The 17,442-nt window shown below is 45.4% G+C and overlaps 1 protein-coding gene across 3 annotated transcripts in view; it reads left to right on the top strand.

The window, feature by feature from the left end:
• The first annotated feature begins 476 nt into the window (after positions 1 to 476).
• Positions 477 to 17,442, top strand: part of Gm40862 (predicted gene, 40862) — a 238,401-nt gene continuing 221,435 nt past the window's right edge. For 2 of the 3 annotated variants that reach the window (XM_011243949.3, XM_017315310.1), the window contains exons 1-3: positions 477 to 972; positions 17,050 to 17,176; positions 17,379 to 17,439. In XM_011243949.3, the coding sequence (XP_011242251.1) occupies positions 847 to 972; positions 17,050 to 17,176; positions 17,379 to 17,439 (314 nt within the window). In that variant the 5' untranslated portion in view covers positions 477 to 846. The remainder of the gene's footprint in view (positions 973 to 17,049; positions 17,177 to 17,378; positions 17,440 to 17,442) is intronic. The other variant, XR_001780569.1, reaches the window with a different exon arrangement.

Below are 17,442 nucleotides of genomic sequence, written 5' to 3'. Positions count from 1 at the left end.
TAATAGGACATGACCCCTTAGTTACGTAGATTCCCTTGGCATAACCCCTTGTCCCTTGGCACAACCCCTTAGTTATGTAAACTTGTACTTTCCCTGCCCAGCTCTCCCCCCTTGAGTTTTCCTATATAAGCCTATGAAAAATTTTGGCTGGTTGTCGATTCTCCTCTACACCATACTAGGTGCATGAGTTTCGACCCCAGAGCTCTGGTCCATGTTCCATGTGCTTTCTTGCTGTTGCTCTATTAAATCTTGCCTTCTACATTTTAAGTACGGTCTCAGTGTCTTCTTGGGTCCGCGGCTGTCCCGAGGCTTGAGTGAGGGTCTCCCTTCGGGGGTCTTTCAAGGGCGCGCCCTCGAACCCCAGCACGTCCGGAAGGCAGATGCAACGCAGCAGCCCACACCCACTGACAGGCCCTGATCCCACATAGCCCTCCTTGCTGAGGCCTCCGCTTCCTGGCGGCGCGGTAGCGGCGACCCGATTGGTGGTCAGGCCTGCGCCCGGCACCGCCGGGCGGTCCTCCGCGCCATCCCCAGCCGGGCCCTCCCCTTTCCGCGGGAGGCTTCCGGGACAGCGGGTTGGTGGCGCGCAGTTCCCCTTGACTGTGCGCGCCCGCGTCTGGGCTCCTTTGCAGAGGACTCGGTAGCTGCAGCTCCCGGAGCACAGCAGACAGAGCTGCAGGCTGCGTGCGCCCCTGCTGCCACCGGACCTGCCGCGGTGGCTCCCGCGCCCCGCGGCGACTTCCGCACCCGCGCTTATCTTTGCTTAAGTCCCCGAGCGGCGGCGGGGTCGGAGCCCGCGCCTTGGGCGACTGAGGCGGCCGCAGTTCGCGGCCCGGCGCCCTGGCGATGCCAGACCAGATCTCCGTGTCGGAATTCGTGGCCGAGACCCTTGAGGACTACAAGGCGCCCACGGCCTCTAGCTTCACCATGCGCACGGCCCAGTGCCGGGACACCGTGGCGGCCATCGAGGAGGTGAGCGGTAGCGTAGCCCGCGCCGGGCGGGAGGCTAGAGTCACGGGGATCGCGCTGCGCCCTGGGCACCCGGTAGGCTTCCGCGCCTGGTGCCGGATACCCAGTGCCCTCCGCCTGCGCCCACACCCGGGAAAAGTTTCTGGTACCCCAAAGCCGGACGCAGCCGGACCAGCAGTGCCCGACACAGAAGCCCTTTGTTCCCTGCTTTAGAGAGAGGCTGCTTGGCCACCTTGGGCCTTTTTTGGGAACGCTCCTGTCTGTTCCCATTTCCCTCGCAGGGTTTCAGGTTCTTTGCTCCTATCCTCGGAGAGGTCAACTTAGGCCACAGAGTCTGTGGCGGCTTGGAGCCAGGGACCCCTGCGAGCTCTGCTCCCCGGAGTGATGGCTCTCCCTGCGTGGACCTCTCCAACTTGTTCCGGACGTAGCCCGGCGGGGGCAGCTGTGGATTCTGAGCCAACATGTAGAGCAGATCCAGGGACCCCAAGCTGCTTAGGCACAGGTGCCCATCCCATCTTGGGAGGCCTGGCAGTGCCTACTACTTGCCACAGAGCAGCGCTGTAGAGGGATGTGGAGAATGGTCTTTTTGGGGTCCAAAAGGTCTTTGGTGGCCACTTCTGGGCTACCTGTGTGGTGCCTTTTGACAGTATGATCAGCTCCTGTGCCATTAACCTGGAAAGGGCCTGCATAGTCATTGTATTGAGTGGCTAAGCAGAGAGCTCTCCAGATCCTGGGGGAGAGGGACAGTGAGAAGGAAGCAATTTGGGTTGAAAATTGAAGCAGGCTTGGAAGAGGCTGTGTGAGTCCAGAGACCACGCTGTCCACAGCTTGGGAAAGCCTCACTTACATCATTTTCTTTACCTCCCCAACAGAATTTAGAGTTTCGTGTTTTCGGCTCTGTAGGCTTTGTTCGTCCATCTGGACTCACAAAAGGTAGCTGGAGAATGAGACACACATGTGTAGCAGTAGTGAACCGATGACTACATTTCCTTTGCTCAGAATTTTAACATCAAGGTACATATTTTAAAATACTTGTGTCAGAGGCTGGTGTTCAGAGAGCTTTTAAATTAAGCTATGTCATTACACCCTTTCCCCTTGCTTGAACAAAGCATTCGCTTTTAGGCTTTGCCTGGGCGGGGGGGTGGAGTGGGGGACTAGACTATTATTCTTTCTTGTAAAATATTTGTCTTTGTAGACCTACACAGTCAGGACTAGACTCAATGAAAAATACTAGGTTCAGCATCCTGCTCTTGGAAGTGAGCTAGGGTATCCGTTCTTCTCCTTCATCCTCGTCTCCTTTCTTTCCTCTCACCTGTCTTCCCAAAGATCTGCTTGTAAATCTTTTGTAGCAAATTCAGTGAGAGCAGATTGCTTTAGTCCACTTTTCTCAACCTGGCCTTTAGGTGGCACTGATGCCTTTAATGAGGCAGGTGGGGGATGAGGGGGATGAGAGCCCATCCCCCATGAGGGCCCTTGAAAAGCACTAGGAAGATAGTCACAGTGTTTTGAAAATACGTCATTAATGCTTATGAAAATGATTACATCCAAAAAGGTAGGATTCCCTCTGTGGAAAGGACACTTGTGTGTGATGTCCTTAAAAGACAGCCCATGTTTATAAAGTTAGGACGCTTCTTTCATTGTATTGAATCAGTTAGGTATCAGTAATACTGGCAGATGTTGGAAAGCCTGGCAAATAGGAGTTGCAATTAAAGTTGGCATGGCCTCTCTCTCATTAATTTTAGTTTATTTTGGATGAACCCAAAGCTGCCTTTGCATGCAATGTAGGAGATTACCCAAGAGCTCAGTTACTGAGTAGATTAAAGAGAGACTGGATTTGGTCATTCTGTCAAATTGCAGGCTGGCTTCACTCAGCCTCCAAAGCAGAAAATGGATTTGAGTCGGAAACAGGGAAAACCTGAACTCTTTGCAGGCTTATCTCATTTTAAGTGAGGCCAGCATCCACTCTAAGATAATAGTGTGCATGAACTGATTTGAAGGGTGAAAGGACTTAGTGTGGATTACTTAAAATAATGCTCTTTCTCCTCCTACATTATTTAATGTTTACTTCCAAAACAAAAAGTTGTTCTCTGTCTAGTTTAATAACACACCATGTTTACAATACTTAGACTTTAAGCAAATGTCTTTTTATGGTCAGATGAGACATTAGGGTAGGTTTTGTGACATACAAAAAGTTACGCATTTCATAGAAATACAACTAAAAAAATAAGTCCCTGGCCTTCTACTTAAATGAGTTATGGAATTAGTAAACTTATCTGATTAACTTTGGCAAACCTGATTGCTCCCAATGGAGAATATGTCTAGCTGTTGTCATTTTCTGACTGAAATAGGCTTTCTTTCTTTTTTTTTTTAAGATTTATTTATTTTTGTTATATGTAAGTACACTGTAGTTGTCTTCAGACACTCCAGAAGAGGGAGTCAGATCTCATTAAGGATGGTTGTGAGCCACCATGTGGTTGCTGGGATTTGAACTTCAGACCTTCAGAAGAGCAGTTGGGTGCTCTTACCCACTGAGCCATCTCACCAGCCCCTGAAATAGGCTTTCTTGACTTGCACACCTGTAGCTAGAATGTCAGTAGTTAGCCAGTGCCTGACCTGTATTACAGGTATCAAACTGTTGTGTTTAATCTCTATCCCTGCTGTGCAGATAAGGAATTTGAGGCTAGGTGATTAGTTCAGGTTATAGACACAGCAAGTGGAGTTTAAACTTGACTGGATGCTGCTTTCTCAAACTGCATGGCGTTATCTAATGCTTAGTTATGGTGCTTTCTCAAAACTGCCCATAGCTAGATCAGCCACCTCCAAGTCAGGCTCTATCACTTTCCAGTTGTATGAATTGGGATGAGAACCTCCCCGCCCACACACTCTTTTACTGTTTTCAGTCCAGTTCACAGTCTAGATAATCATGTCTATTTCTGAAGGTTCTGGTACAGTACCCAGTAGACTTAGTAAATGGTAGCTGCTTTACCAGATTTCACTGTAGTTACTGTATAGACCCTGGAATGAGAATGGAGGAGGGTAGAAGAAAATGGATGAATGGATGAAGGTGTGCATATAAATGGAAATTGTTGTCCCTCCCCCTAGGTGTGCCTGTGTGTGGATGGGTGTGTGTGTGTGTGTGTGTGTGTGTGTGTGTGTGTGTGTGTGTGTGATGGCTCCTGTGCTGACTGAGCACAGAGGCTGAACTTGCAATGCTTTGCTGAATCAGTTCCCCACAGCCTGTCTCTGCTTCCCCTGAATCATGGGGATCCCCATGCAGGTTCACAATCTTGTGCAGCAAGCACCTGACCCCCTAAGCTGCCTTCCCAGCCCCCATATATTCTCTCTAAGGAGTTTATTGTCTTGGTAACAGGTGAGAGTGTAGGTGGTTTGAAACTTTTCACTTCCTGATGACTTTCTCTGGGTGACTTACTTTGCCCAGTTTGCAAAGTGCGGAGCGCAACTGGTGTCAGCTTTGTGCTTTGGAAATAAGGGAGAAAATAAGTAATTGTGGCATAAATCTGAAAACTGAGCGGCGCCACCCCCCCACCCTCTTCCCAGCTTTGATTTTTGTATCTTAGTTTTTTTAAGCCTCTGGTTACTTCAAAATACTCTGGAAATAGAGAAACATTGTGTGCATTCTTGGGACAGTCCTTTTGTTTCTTAGGGCTTCTTCATAGCTCCATTCATTCCTACCCTGCTTATTTGGCATTGATGTAGTTTTAAAAATAAATTTGATATTGACTCTTAAGTATTAAAATTTAACTTTTTCCTTCCATGGCCATGAGTCTCTTATTCTGTTGTCCTTGGTTATCTTGGAAATCGCTTTGCTGTTCTAACTGCCAAAGGAGAATGAACATCTAGACTGTACAGACTCCCAGGGGGTGCTGTTCATTGGCCCAGGCTCTGCCCAGCAGTTCCAGTGGGAACTGGCCTTGCATTTGATTCTGAGTTGTAGTCCTTTGTGACATCTTGTTTGTAAACCAGCTCCTTCAGAATCCCAGGCTAACAGATTTTGAATCTATGGTCAGAAGGATGCCCCCTTTTTCTCAGTGTATCCTTGGAAGGGAGTAGGTTAACAGGTGATCATTTTATGCTGCTCTGAAATCTGAATTGGTGTCTCTGGAACGTCTTGAATCAGTTAGGGTGGAATTGGTTTCCCTCCAGCTGAATTCAATTTCTCTTTTATGATTAGTAGTGCAGTTACTATGATACCACTCCTTGTGCATCCCAGCTCTTGCTGTGGTTCATTTGGAACCTGCTGCTGTGTGTTAGGTGAAGGGATTAGACATATCTTCTCTTTGAAAGAATCTGTGGTTCCGTGGGGAGAAACCGATTCTCCAGGCAGATCAGTGATGTGAGGTCATGTCTGCGAGAGCATCTATGGTGATGATGTAGAGAACAGGAAGACTGGGACCACTTACATGTGATCAGAGCATCTATGGTGATGATATAGAGAACAGGAAGACTGGGACTGCTTACATGTGATCAGAGCATCTATGGTGATGATGTAGAGAACAGGAAGACTGGGACTGCTTACATGTGATCAGAGCATCTATGGTGATGATATAGAGAACAGGAAGACTGGGACTGCTTACATGTGATCAGAGCATCTATGGTGATGATATAGAGAACAGGAAGACTGGGACCACTTACATGTGATCAGAGCATCTGTGGTGATGATGTAGAGAACAGGAAGACTGGACTGCTTACATGTGATCCGGGATGTGGATGAAAGGGCCTTGAATGGAAGCCTGGTGTAAGAGGCTCCAAGGTGGTTTAATCCAGTCTTCCATATCTGTGTCCCTACCTTAGAGAAATATTTATCCACTCTTGGGTTGGTGATCAACTAGGCCCTTGGTGGAATTTTCCTATCCATCCAGGCTGTAGAAGGCTCCTTAGGCCAAGAAATTACAGAGTCCTTTCATGGTGGGGAACTGCACTTCTGGCTTTTGGTCAGCATTTTAGACCAAGAATGAAGTCAGCTCTTTGTTTACATTACTTGGTCTCAGATACTTGGTGGCCACATGGGTTGGTGGCCACTCTGTTGTGTGATGTAGATTCAGGACTTTGTTCTCCATACTTGTAGGAAGTCTTGTTGATGAGCACAGTTTTAGGCCCTTGCAACTGCAAAATGCTTCACCTGACAGCACCAGTCAGTGTGGTGTGGAACTTGCAGAGCCTCAGATTCCATGGCAGAGCTGTGGAAATAGAGTGTGCATTTTAACAGCACTCTCAGGAGCAGTGTGTGCACCAGGGTTTGAAAGTACTGTTGTAGGATGCCCTGAGTCCTGGCTGTGTTCAGAGTTGCCTGGCTGGGGAGGGGGTGTCTGTGGACTGGAAGAACCTGGTTCTGCTCTCCTGAATTCTGATTTCATATGATTTGGGTGAGGCCTGGAGCTTTTATATTTGTAAAAGGCTCCTCCCTAGTTGATAATCACTGATAGACAGGTGATTATGTCATGTTGTGTGCCAGGTAGTGATGAATCAAGGTTATGCATAACTTGGGGATAGGATGTGGAGGGGAGGGGAGGAAACTGAAGTCAAGACAGGCATCTCTGCAGAGGTGACCTTTGAGCAGTCTGGAATGTAGAGGCTGCCTGCTTGCAAAGACCTGGGCATAGAGGAGTCCTGGAAAAGGGTTGAGATGTGAGTATCAGGGCAGAGAGAAGGTCTGTGGTCAGAGGTGAGGGAGAACAGAGGGGCCTGTGTGGAGGGGTGGCTTAGGTCCAGATAGCACTGGGCTTTACCTTGAGGAGAGAATTTGCACTTTGGCCGTGGAGTGGTGCGAAGCTGTTTAGAGGGTTTGGGGCTCAGACTCCCATGGTCTGATTTCCTCTTTAGGATTTACTTTTTATTGATTTGTATCTGTGTGTGACACTCAGAATGCAGATGTCCTTAGAGCTTATGCAGCTGGAGTTGTAGGCAGCTGTGAATTGCTTGGTTGTGGGTGCTGGGCATGAAACTTGGTACCTCCAGAAGAGCAGGAAGTTCTCTTACAATAAACCATTTCTCCAGTCACTGCTTCACAGTTTAAAGACATTTCAGTGCTTTTCCTAGGCCTAGGAGAAAAGTGGGGAGTCCAGCAAAGGAGTAGGGGTTCATTTGGATGCTGCGGTGGTGTCAGTGCAGAAGATTCCTTTGAACTGGGTGTCATTCCCTTGTACTTGAAGCATGGGTCTCCTATCATCCCCAAGGTAAAAGTGGCACTGTCCAGCATGCCTTAGTGGTAGAGACCAGGTCTACTGTGAAGATTGGCTGGCTGGAGGACTTGTATTGAAAGCAGTCTTTTTTGTTGTTGTTGTTTTTGTTTTTTGTTTGTTTGTTTGTTTTTGGTTTTGGAGCTTTTTTTTGGGGGGGGTTTGAGACAGGTTTTCTCTGTATAGCCCTTGGTGTCCTGGAACTCACTTAGTAGACCAGTCTGGCCTCGAACCCAGGAATCCACCTGCCTCTGCCTCCTGAGTGCTGGTATTAAAGACGTGCACCACCACACCTGGCTATAACTAGCATTTTTATGAGGCTTTAATTCTATGTTAAATAAATGTGCTTTTGTCAGTTGGTTGCCTAATACCAAATGGTCAGCACCGAAGCCAGGCATATAAATAATATTATACAGATTGTGCAGGCTGTGTTTATATGTTTAGGGAATATACATATATGTATAAAATAACAAAGGAAAAGAGAGGTTATGAATTTGAAAGAGCGGAAGCAGGGATATGTGGGTTGGTTTGGAGAATAGAAATAATGAGATTATATTACAATTTCAAAAAATAAAGAAAAGTAATTGTAAAGTAAGAAAGCATTAAATGGGCTCATTTAAGATTATTTCTTTATGAGAGAGTTCATATTGGCACCATGGAGTCATGTGACTCTGGGTTTCAGCAGTTTACAAAACAGGAATTCTGACCACTCTGGTTGGTTCTTCAATGTCCTTTCACTGTACAGAGGTGGGTGGGTTTACTTAGTGCAAGCTGGTGTCCATTGAGTCTCTGCAGGCCAGCTTCCATTGTTGTCAACTTAGAGCGCCAAGACTGACAACTCCAGAGATATCAAGTGCTAACCCCTGGGGAGGCATCAGAGACCCTTTTTTAGAAGCTTTTCTTTTCTTGTTTTACTTTTTAGTCAGGGCTTCAGGGTTGCCTTGAACTCTATGTACCAAATATAACTTTGGATTTCAGACCCTCCTGCCTCTGCCTCCACCTTGGAAGGCTGCAATTACAGCATGTGTTATCATGTTTGTTTTATGTGGTGCCAGGGATCAAACGCTGGGCCTCTTGAATGCCAGGCAAACATTGTACCAACTGAGCTGCCTCTGTAGCCTCTAGAGGCATTTACTGAGAGGCCTTCACTACCACAGAGTGAGTTGTCTAATAATATACCTGGTCCCTTAGGGCTGTGGGTTCCAGAAAACCATCTGGGTTGTGTACATAAAGGCCTCATAGTGAATGGACTCAGGCTGGGTCTTCTAGGCCAGGAGATCTGAGTGTGGTGGCTGCTGCTTCTTAGAGGGGCACAAGATAAACCTTGCCAATTAAGGTAACTGTTAGGGACAGACCTTCCACCTAGGGCTGTCCTAAGCATCAGGATCCATTCTTCTCAGATCAAAGAAAAAGTCTCCAAAACTAATACCCACAGGAACATGGCAGAAGAGTGGCTAAAAAGAACATCAGAGGACACATTTGGTAAAACACTGGTTTTCTGGATATAATGCGACCATTGCACCCTGGGCAGTGCCATTCCATTTATATGCACAAGATCCAGCCTAACAGATATTGAGTAATATTCCATCAGGAAGCACTAAGTGACCTTAGTAATGATGGTGATTGTGATGAAGAAGGAGAAGAAGGAGGAAGAGGAGGAAGAAGAGAAGAGGAAGAGGAGGAGGAAGGGATGGAGAGGGAGGAGAAATGGGGGAACTAGGAGGAAAAAGAAGACACAATGGAGACATGAAGGTGCAAGTGTGATTTGCTAGTTTGATTTTTAAAATTGGTATTGGAAAGTACTTATTTCTTCAGAATTCTGGTACATAGTGAATATCAGCTGTAATAACCTGCAACATGAGATAACCCATCCTTGATTTTTCTAAGTTCCCTTGGCCAAGAACCTTTCTATATTAGACATTAGAGAGACATTCTATTAAATTTCCTTTCAATATGCACAGAGAAATTCATTCTGATTTGAGATATGTTTATCTAGAGAACCTGTCCTAATACAACTGTGGCTTTTCTCTACTTTGCCAGTGATGGCGATGTGCTGGCTAACAAGATGGCTCAACAGTGTTTCCCTTACATTTCTGGCTTTCCTCCCAGGGTTGGTTGGTACCTATCATCTGGGAAAGGGAGCTGCAGTCTCCCTGAGCCCAGCACTGAGCCACAAACAGAACTCTTGTTTCCTAAAATTCCTCTTTAATGTTCATTGCCTGGGCACCCTTCCACTCAGATTGATAACCCTACTGCACCTTGGGTAATGGGCTATGCATGCTCTTCCCCTGGATTTCAGGAAGAAGGCAAGTGATGTGAGGCAAGCTCAGCCAAGGTCTGAAGTCAGGTCCTGGTAATGCAGGATCATTGCTCACAGAGAACAGGGGCAGGCAGCTGACTAGCCTGAGCTGGAATGTGTTGGACACTAAAAGGGGGCCCTGGGCAAGAAAGGAAAGGGGGGAAGGCTCACGCCCTGCCAGAGTTCCACCTATGCTCTGGACAGAGATGTGGGAGAGCTGCCATACACTCTCTGCTCAGCCCCGGGTGGGCATCTAAGCCTTTGACCCACTCTTTGGGTCTGAACAAGGGGCAGCCCAACCTGGGAGCTCCGGGGCTACTTTCCTAAAGCCCTGGAGTTATGGGAGAGAGGGATGAGGGATGAGAGGTTCCCACACTGGTGAGAGTGAGCACAGTGGATCTGGACTGGAGCACCTGAAGGCCTTCCATCTGGAGAGTAGAAATGGCTCATTATGAGAAAGCCTATCCCATCCTCCAAGCGCAGTGGGCCTTGATGAGCAGAGACATTCTATGGTTTTAGAGCTTTATTATAGAAAGGCAGGGAGAAAGAGAGAAGGTAAAAGAGAGAGAGGCCCCCCTAGAAGGCTAGAAGAGGGAAGGCTAGATAGAAAGAGAGTAAGAGGGAGAGAGGAGAGGAGAGGAGAGGAGAGGAGAGGAGGGGAGGGGAGGGGAGAGGATAAAGACAAAGGAAAGAGGAGAGAGGAGTGCAAAAAGTGAGAGGTAAGAGATAGAAGGAGTGAGAGCAAGAGAGATAGGCGGGGCTGAACAGCCCTTTTTATGGTCTTTACTGTTGCTAGGTAACTGTGGAGGAGTTTAGCCTGAAGGTCAGAAGCTTGGGATATTGCCTACCTGACTTTTAGCCGTGCTTCACTTGTGGTGGCTGGGGTGGGGGTGGGGGATGGTAACTTAGGCAGGAGCCTGAGTTCCAGAAGCATGAGGGAATTGATGCATTCCTTGTCAAGTGAATTATCACCCTCCCAGGGTTTAGACCTCAGCTCAACTGAAGACCAACCTGTCTGTGCATAGCCCAATGCCCCTCATGAATGTTGAGTTCTCCCCCAGAGCTGGGAGGGGTGAGAGTCCTCTTGGGGGACTGGCTCAAATGCTAATGTAGTGCAAACCACACCTGAGATATGGAAAAGGTGTGGCCCTGGACGTGAAGCACACTTTAACCTTGAGGAAGGGTGAGACCCACTGGCCAATCAAGGTCTCCACAGGCAGACCTGCCAGTCAGACAAGGAGGTGGGATCTTCCAGGTGCCTTTCCCCAAGTTCACTTTGGCTGTGCAGGCTTGAATGGTTCTGTGTCCTGCTCTGAGCTCTACTGTTGGGTGCTGTGAGAGGACCTCAGGGAAGCTCTGAATTCGAGGCATGGTGAGCACAGGGTTACTGCCCCCAGAGGGTAGGAGCAGGGTGCTGAGCAGTGGAAGCTGGGGTGGTGAGTCCTTTCTGGGGCTTGATGGGAAGTATAAGCCATATGTGAGTACCTGTGAGGTCTCTCGTGTTGCTCCTCACTTGCTCCATCAGGGGTGACCTCTAATAACTTGCCTATCATTGCCCAAATCGTTTGGACCTTAGTTAAGCTGGCTTGTGAAAACAAGGGTGGTTTCTTTGAGTCTGTAGCACAGGTGTCCAAACCCCTTTGTCTTTTAGTATACATTACCAAAACAAGTAAAAATCTAATAGGTCTGATTTCATACATTATACTTGTTTTTGTTTTCTTAATTTTTTTTTCTGTTGCAGTTTTTTCATATTTTTTTGCATCACATGCTAAATGAGTTGATTATTATTTGGGAAAGGGACTTTAATAATTTCAGATTTTTTTTGTGGTTTTATTGAAAAATGATAGACCTCTGAGCTGATATTCTTCTATTCCAATCGTTTGTAATTTTTGCCTTCACATATTTTGCAGAAGTCACAGTTGTTTATTGCCATGAAACTTTTAGAATCCACATTTTTTAAATGAGATATTAATTTTTTCTCTTCATCTTGAATCCCTGAGATTCTTTCTTCCTTTCCTGTTCTGTGGGTGAACCTTGCCTCTGTAGTTGTCAGTGTACAGGTAATCTCATGTCCTTCTCTTAGGGACTTAGCAACTGCTTATGTCATTTCCTGCCTCCATCCCCTGTGTCTGTTGTCAGGCGTTCTTTATATACATGGACCACCAGCTATAGCAGCTCTCTATTTTTGTTCCCTGTCTCTGTTCTCTGCACATGCACACTCTCTGTCATCTCTCTCCTCATGGCTCTCTTTCTCCTCCGTCTGTGTGCCTGTCTGCAGGTCGTCTTGTGTACTTCTATCCCTTCCCCAGGTTCTCACTCCTCTCCCTTCCCCCAAACAACCTCTTTTGCACTTTATCTGTTGCATGCTTTAATTTCTCAGACCTGCTGTGATGGCATAGCTTTGATTTCTTGGTTGCAATTGTTACTGGCTGTTACTCTCTATGTTGCTATGCTGGTGTGTAGCCATCTCTGTTTGGGTGATTATTGACCTAGGTACTGGCCTCTGGGTTTATCTTTTTGGGTGGGAGTTTTGTTCCTGGGTTACTGTTTGATGCATGGATTTAAAGAGAGTGTTCACTGACAGTTTCCTATTTTACTGACCTATTTTGTGGGTATGGTCAACAGGGGATGCTTTGTGGTATTAAAATCTGGGAGAAGCAACAGGCAGGAACAGAAGATCTTAGTAATCCACAAGGAGACATAGACAGGAGAGAGGTCAAGCAGCCCATGGTATTTAATACAATGTTGGAACAACTGGGAAAATTGAATCTGGGGTAAATCAATCAATCATGAAGTTGATCTATGGAAGCTTACCTTGTGTCCTTTCAGGCATGGAATGTGGTTGAACAGGGAGTATCTGCCCAAGTGGGGGCTGAGACACAGGGATGAGGCAGGAATGGACAGGCAAGTGGGCATTGTCTATGGTATCTATAGGAGGCTTGCACAGGAGGAGAGGAAATTTCCACTGCTACTCTTTTCCAGTGTTAAGGGCAGCTGATATTAGGGTCTGCAGTAACAGATAGTGAGGTAGGTCTTTGGACAAAGTCTAGTCTACAGACAGGCATGGTTGTGGTTAACCAGGAGTTTCTGTCTATAATCAGGGGGTTAGGAACAGAGATGAGTTTGTAAATCCCAAACAGTTTGCTTTTTGAGAATGTACATTTGTACATTCCAGCAAAAATCCCATGACAAAATCCCCTTATCAACAGCCAGTTAAGGTACATCAGCAGGGTCAAGCTACATAGAGATAACTAAGACCTCCTATAGAAAACAAAAACAAAAACAGCTTACCCATCATGGTTGTTAGATTTTTTTTTTGTACTCCCTTGCTTGGTTCCTGCACATTATGCCAGACATACAATTTTTAAAATATTACAATGCTGATTTGTATGCAAACTCCCCACTCTTGTTGTAACTACAATAAATACTCAAAACCTCTAGACTTGATCTCTCAGTTTGTACCTAATGGGAGTTTGACTGCTGAGAGTCCTTGTTACTGAGCTCATAAAAAAGACCTCTGTGTGTTTGCATTGCAATTGGCTCTGTGCTGGTCATTGCAGTTTCTGTGATTTAGGCATAAAACCTTGATGCTTTGACTGGAACCCCAAGACCCTCAGGACTCCCATTGGAAGGGTTGAAAGACTGCTGTTAGGATGTGTCATTGCTGTTCTTTGTGTCAGTGACCTGTCTGTCAGAAATGTGTCCGTGTACATGGAGCTTAATCAGTTGTTCCCATAGGGTCTGGAAGATTGGAGTGTTGATAGTAATGCAGCCACACGAAGTTGAGGTCATACTATTTCAGTGGAGAATAGACTGAAAAACTTTAGGAAGAGGTCATTTCCGTGATATTTTGGCCAAAAAAACAAACAAACAAACAAACAAACAAACAAACAAACAAACAAAAAAAAACCAGAAAACTTTTGTACTTGGCTTATGCTCTGAGATATTGAGTAGGTCAAACAAACAAACAAAAATATTGCCTGATTTGTATATTTTCATGTGATTGATAAGTATTTGTTCAATCTTCCTATTTCTTTTTTTTTTCCCTCTGAGACAGAGTTTCTCTGTGTCTCCCTGGCTGTCCAGGAACTTACTTTGTAGACCAGGCTGTCCTCGAACTCAGAAATCCCCCTGCCTCTGCCTCCAGAGTGCTGGGATTAAAGTCGTGCTTCACCAGGACCTGACTTCCCCTATTTCTTTATTCAATTTACATTCTAATTGTTACACCCATCCCATTCCACCTTCCTCAGTCCCTCATCACTGAATCCCTTTTATCTCCCCAGGGAGGGTGGGAACCACTTGAGTATCCCCCAACTATGGCATGTCAAGTCTCTGCAGGGTTAGACACATCCTTTCCCACTGAGGTCAGACAAGGTCAGTTAGGGAAACAGTTTGCACAGACAGGAACAGCTTAAGGGACATGCCCTGCTCTGGATGTTGGGGACCCCATGACGACTGAGCATCATATCCACTACATATATGGTGGGGGCCTCCATCCCAGCCTGTGTGTGCTCGTTGGTTGGTGGCTCCATCTCTGAGAGTCTCCTAGGTTCCGGGTTAGTTGAGTCTGAGGTTCACTTCATGGACTTCTTATTCCTTCAGAGGCTGTCAATTCTTTCCCCAACTCTTTTAAAATAATCCCTGAGCCCTGTCCAATGTTAGGCTGTGGGTCTCTGCATATGTTTCAGTCAGATGCTGGATGGAGACGCTCAGAGGACAATGATGCTAAGCTACTATCTGCAAGTATAACAAATTATCCTCAGTAATGCCAGCCTTGGTGCTTGCCCATGGGATGGGTTACCAGTTGGGCAGGGTATAGTTTGGCCATTCCCTCAGTCTCTGTTTCAACTTTGTGCCTGCCTTACTTGCAGACAGAACAAATTTTGGGAGGAAAGGTATTTGGTTTTCTTGGTGTACTGAACACTTCACTGGTGGGTCTGCCTGACTGCAAGAAGTCACCTCTTCATGGTCCATAACTCAATGCTATCTATCTCAGCTAAGATCACCTCCCTAGCTGCATTTGTGCCCTCCCATTCATATTCTCAGGCACATTCTACAGGTGCCCCCACCCTAACCCCACTCCCTCACAGCATCTGCTGATTTCATTTCATTTTCCTGGCTCTCTGGCCTTCCCTTGTCTCTTACCACAATTGTTCCTAACACTCCCCTTCTTATTTCTTAAATACTGTCCCATCCAGTTTCTCCCTCCATCTGCCTCTTCTGTCTCTTTCAGACCCCGTTCTGAGTGAGGTTCAACCATGCTCATTTGTGCCTTGTCTTGTTTACTGTCTTTAGGTCTATGAAGTGCAGTGTGGGTATCCTGTACTTATGGTTATTATTCACTTGTAAGTGAGTATGTACATGCATGACCTTTTGGGCCTGAGTTACCTCATTCCAGATATTAGTTTCTAATTGTACCCATTTCTCTGCAAAATTCATGACGTCCTTGTTTTTTATACCTGAATTGCATCCCATTTTGTAAATGAAACATGGTTTTTGTGTCCGCATTTCAGTTGAGGAACATCTGCATTCTTTCCTGTTTCTAACTGTTATAAATAAAGTGGCTATGAACTTAGTGGAGCAAATGCCCTTGTGGGTATATACCTATGAAGGTACCCTGAGTGTAGTACTTCCTCCTGCTTGCCATGTTTTAAATTAATGGAAGGAGTATTCAAAGTGTTTCCTCATCCCAGAATGGAACCTTAAACAAAACCTACTGCAAATGTGGTCCAAGGGAGGCAGGGTCCATTAATTTAGAAGCCAAACTTCACAGGATCATCCATATCGTGCTGCTTCTAGAAACTGAAAGATGAAAATAGCATGGTCATAGATTCTTTCTCTATGGTTTCAGTTTAGCAGCACTCCAGCCATCTTTTGACAGAGTCAGGATCCCAGGGAAGACTCTGTGAGAGTTCCTTGCATTTAAGTGGTGAGGTTGATGCTTGAGTTGCATTTTGTGACCACAGGTTGTGGAGAAAACTAACGCATTGAGAAATCTGCCATGGAGAGATGCTTACAGGGAGATGAAGTACCCAAACTGAGAGATGTATGAGAAGTTACAGGAAGAGCACCATCTATGCCTTTAGGAATTGAAGTCCAATGTGTTTGAGACAAAGCTATAGGATTTGTTGTTTGCCCTGCTGTTTTTCTTGCCTTTGTCCAATCTTCTCTCCCTACGTGCACATTCCTGTTGATTGGAATGGGAAGGGGTATTCAGTGCCAGTTTATGTTGGAATGATATAACTTGCTGTTTGATTTTTGCAACTTTGCTTTCTGATGTGGCTGTCAAGATATTATCTTGAGTGTCAGCAGAGACTTTAGACATTTGAACAGTGCAGGAGCCTTTCTAGATTCATCTTGGGGAAGATGAAAGTGTATATACACTCAAAATTTCCTTTTTCTTTCTTTCGTTTTTTTTTTTTTGTTTATCCTATAATTTAGATATTCATTATCACCCTGATCACTGTCCCTACTCTAGGTCCATGCCCTCACAGACTCCCTCCTCCCAATCTCCTCTGTTTCTCCTTTGAGCGGAATTGGGGCCCCCTGTCTAACTGCTGGGCACATAGGTTATATTCTATTATTTTAGCATGGCATATGCTCATGACATCAATACTGCCTGAGGCTTCAGAGTCATTGGATTCTGGGTGTTGATGTTTCCCCAAACTCTTGTGTTTGTTTTGAAATTTTTAAATAAATAGGAGTGTTTTGGCTGTGTGCCTTTAAAATGAATATCATGTGTCCCTCATCGTTAGTGTTGTTGGAAGGTGGACTCAGAACTCCTGTTCATAAAACCATGGGTCATGTAAATGCTAGTAATTGACCACTGTTATCTGGAAGACCAGCAAGAGCTTTCCACGGCTGAGTTATTGCCCTCTCCTGCTTTATGTTGCTTTTTGTGTTCAACACTTATATTATTAGTATTTTCATCTGTCCATTGGTCCACTAAATGTGCCTTGATTGCCAGTAAAGTTTTACTAATGGTGCAGTTTAAACTGGTACACTTCCTGTTTCTGCTAGATGAGTACAGAAATGCAGGGAATGTATACTTCTTTGTAGGAACTGTAGTACACAACTGAGTTCTTTCTATCATTTTTGTCTCCCTGGTTGATTTTTGCAGTGGAGTAAGGGTCTTAATATGTAACTTTTGCTGTCCTGGAATGTGTTACATAGAACAGACAGGGATCCAGCTCAATGACGTATACCTACCCGTGACTCTGGGATTGAAGACTTGAACAAATACACCCTGCTTGTCCATGATTTTTCTCGTTAGTGATTCGTCATACAATTTCTAGGATGTGTCCTCAGTACTGTTGATCTGTTTCGCCCTACATCTCACTCTCAATTGGAATTCCTCTCGAAAGACTTTACCCTATTTATTTAAAATTTTCTTAAGCAACACAGGTGAACCTTCAACTCAATTTCTTTTAAAATGTTATGGTACTTACATTATGACGTCTATGTCCAGAAGTCAGTGGAAGAAGCACCAGAATTACATGAATATATGGTCAAGGAAGCGTACGTTTACTTTACAGTGATGTCAGTACCATGTCTTGTGATGTACACATGTATGGGACATTTTAGGATGCAGTGACTTATGATGATGTACATGTGAACTTCACTGGGGAAGAGTGGAAGTTGCTGGATCCTTCCCAGAAGAGTCTCTACAAAGATGTGATGCTGGAGACCTACTGGAACCTCACTGTTATAGGTATGACTGTGAATTTTCTTTTGCTTTTCAAAATAATGGGAAGACATGTCTCTTGGTTAGTGATGGTGGTCTGTTATTACAATTGAGAACAAGGAAGACTGAGCTGAATAAATAGTGTCCAGTGATGTGAAAATTTACAGTACCTTGAATTTTGCCTTATTTCCAATACTATATCATTCATTTTTCTGGTACTGTCTTTTAGGCTACACTTGGGAAACCCATCATATTGAAGGACATTGTCAAAGTTCGAGAAGAAATGAAAGGTA

The sequence above is a fragment of the Mus musculus genome, chromosome 12 (genome assembly GCF_000001635.26).
Source record: "Mus musculus strain C57BL/6J chromosome 12, GRCm38.p6 C57BL/6J".
Taxonomy (NCBI): domain Eukaryota; kingdom Metazoa; phylum Chordata; class Mammalia; order Rodentia; family Muridae; genus Mus; species Mus musculus.
This window is presented reverse-complemented; position numbering and strand designations above follow the sequence as displayed.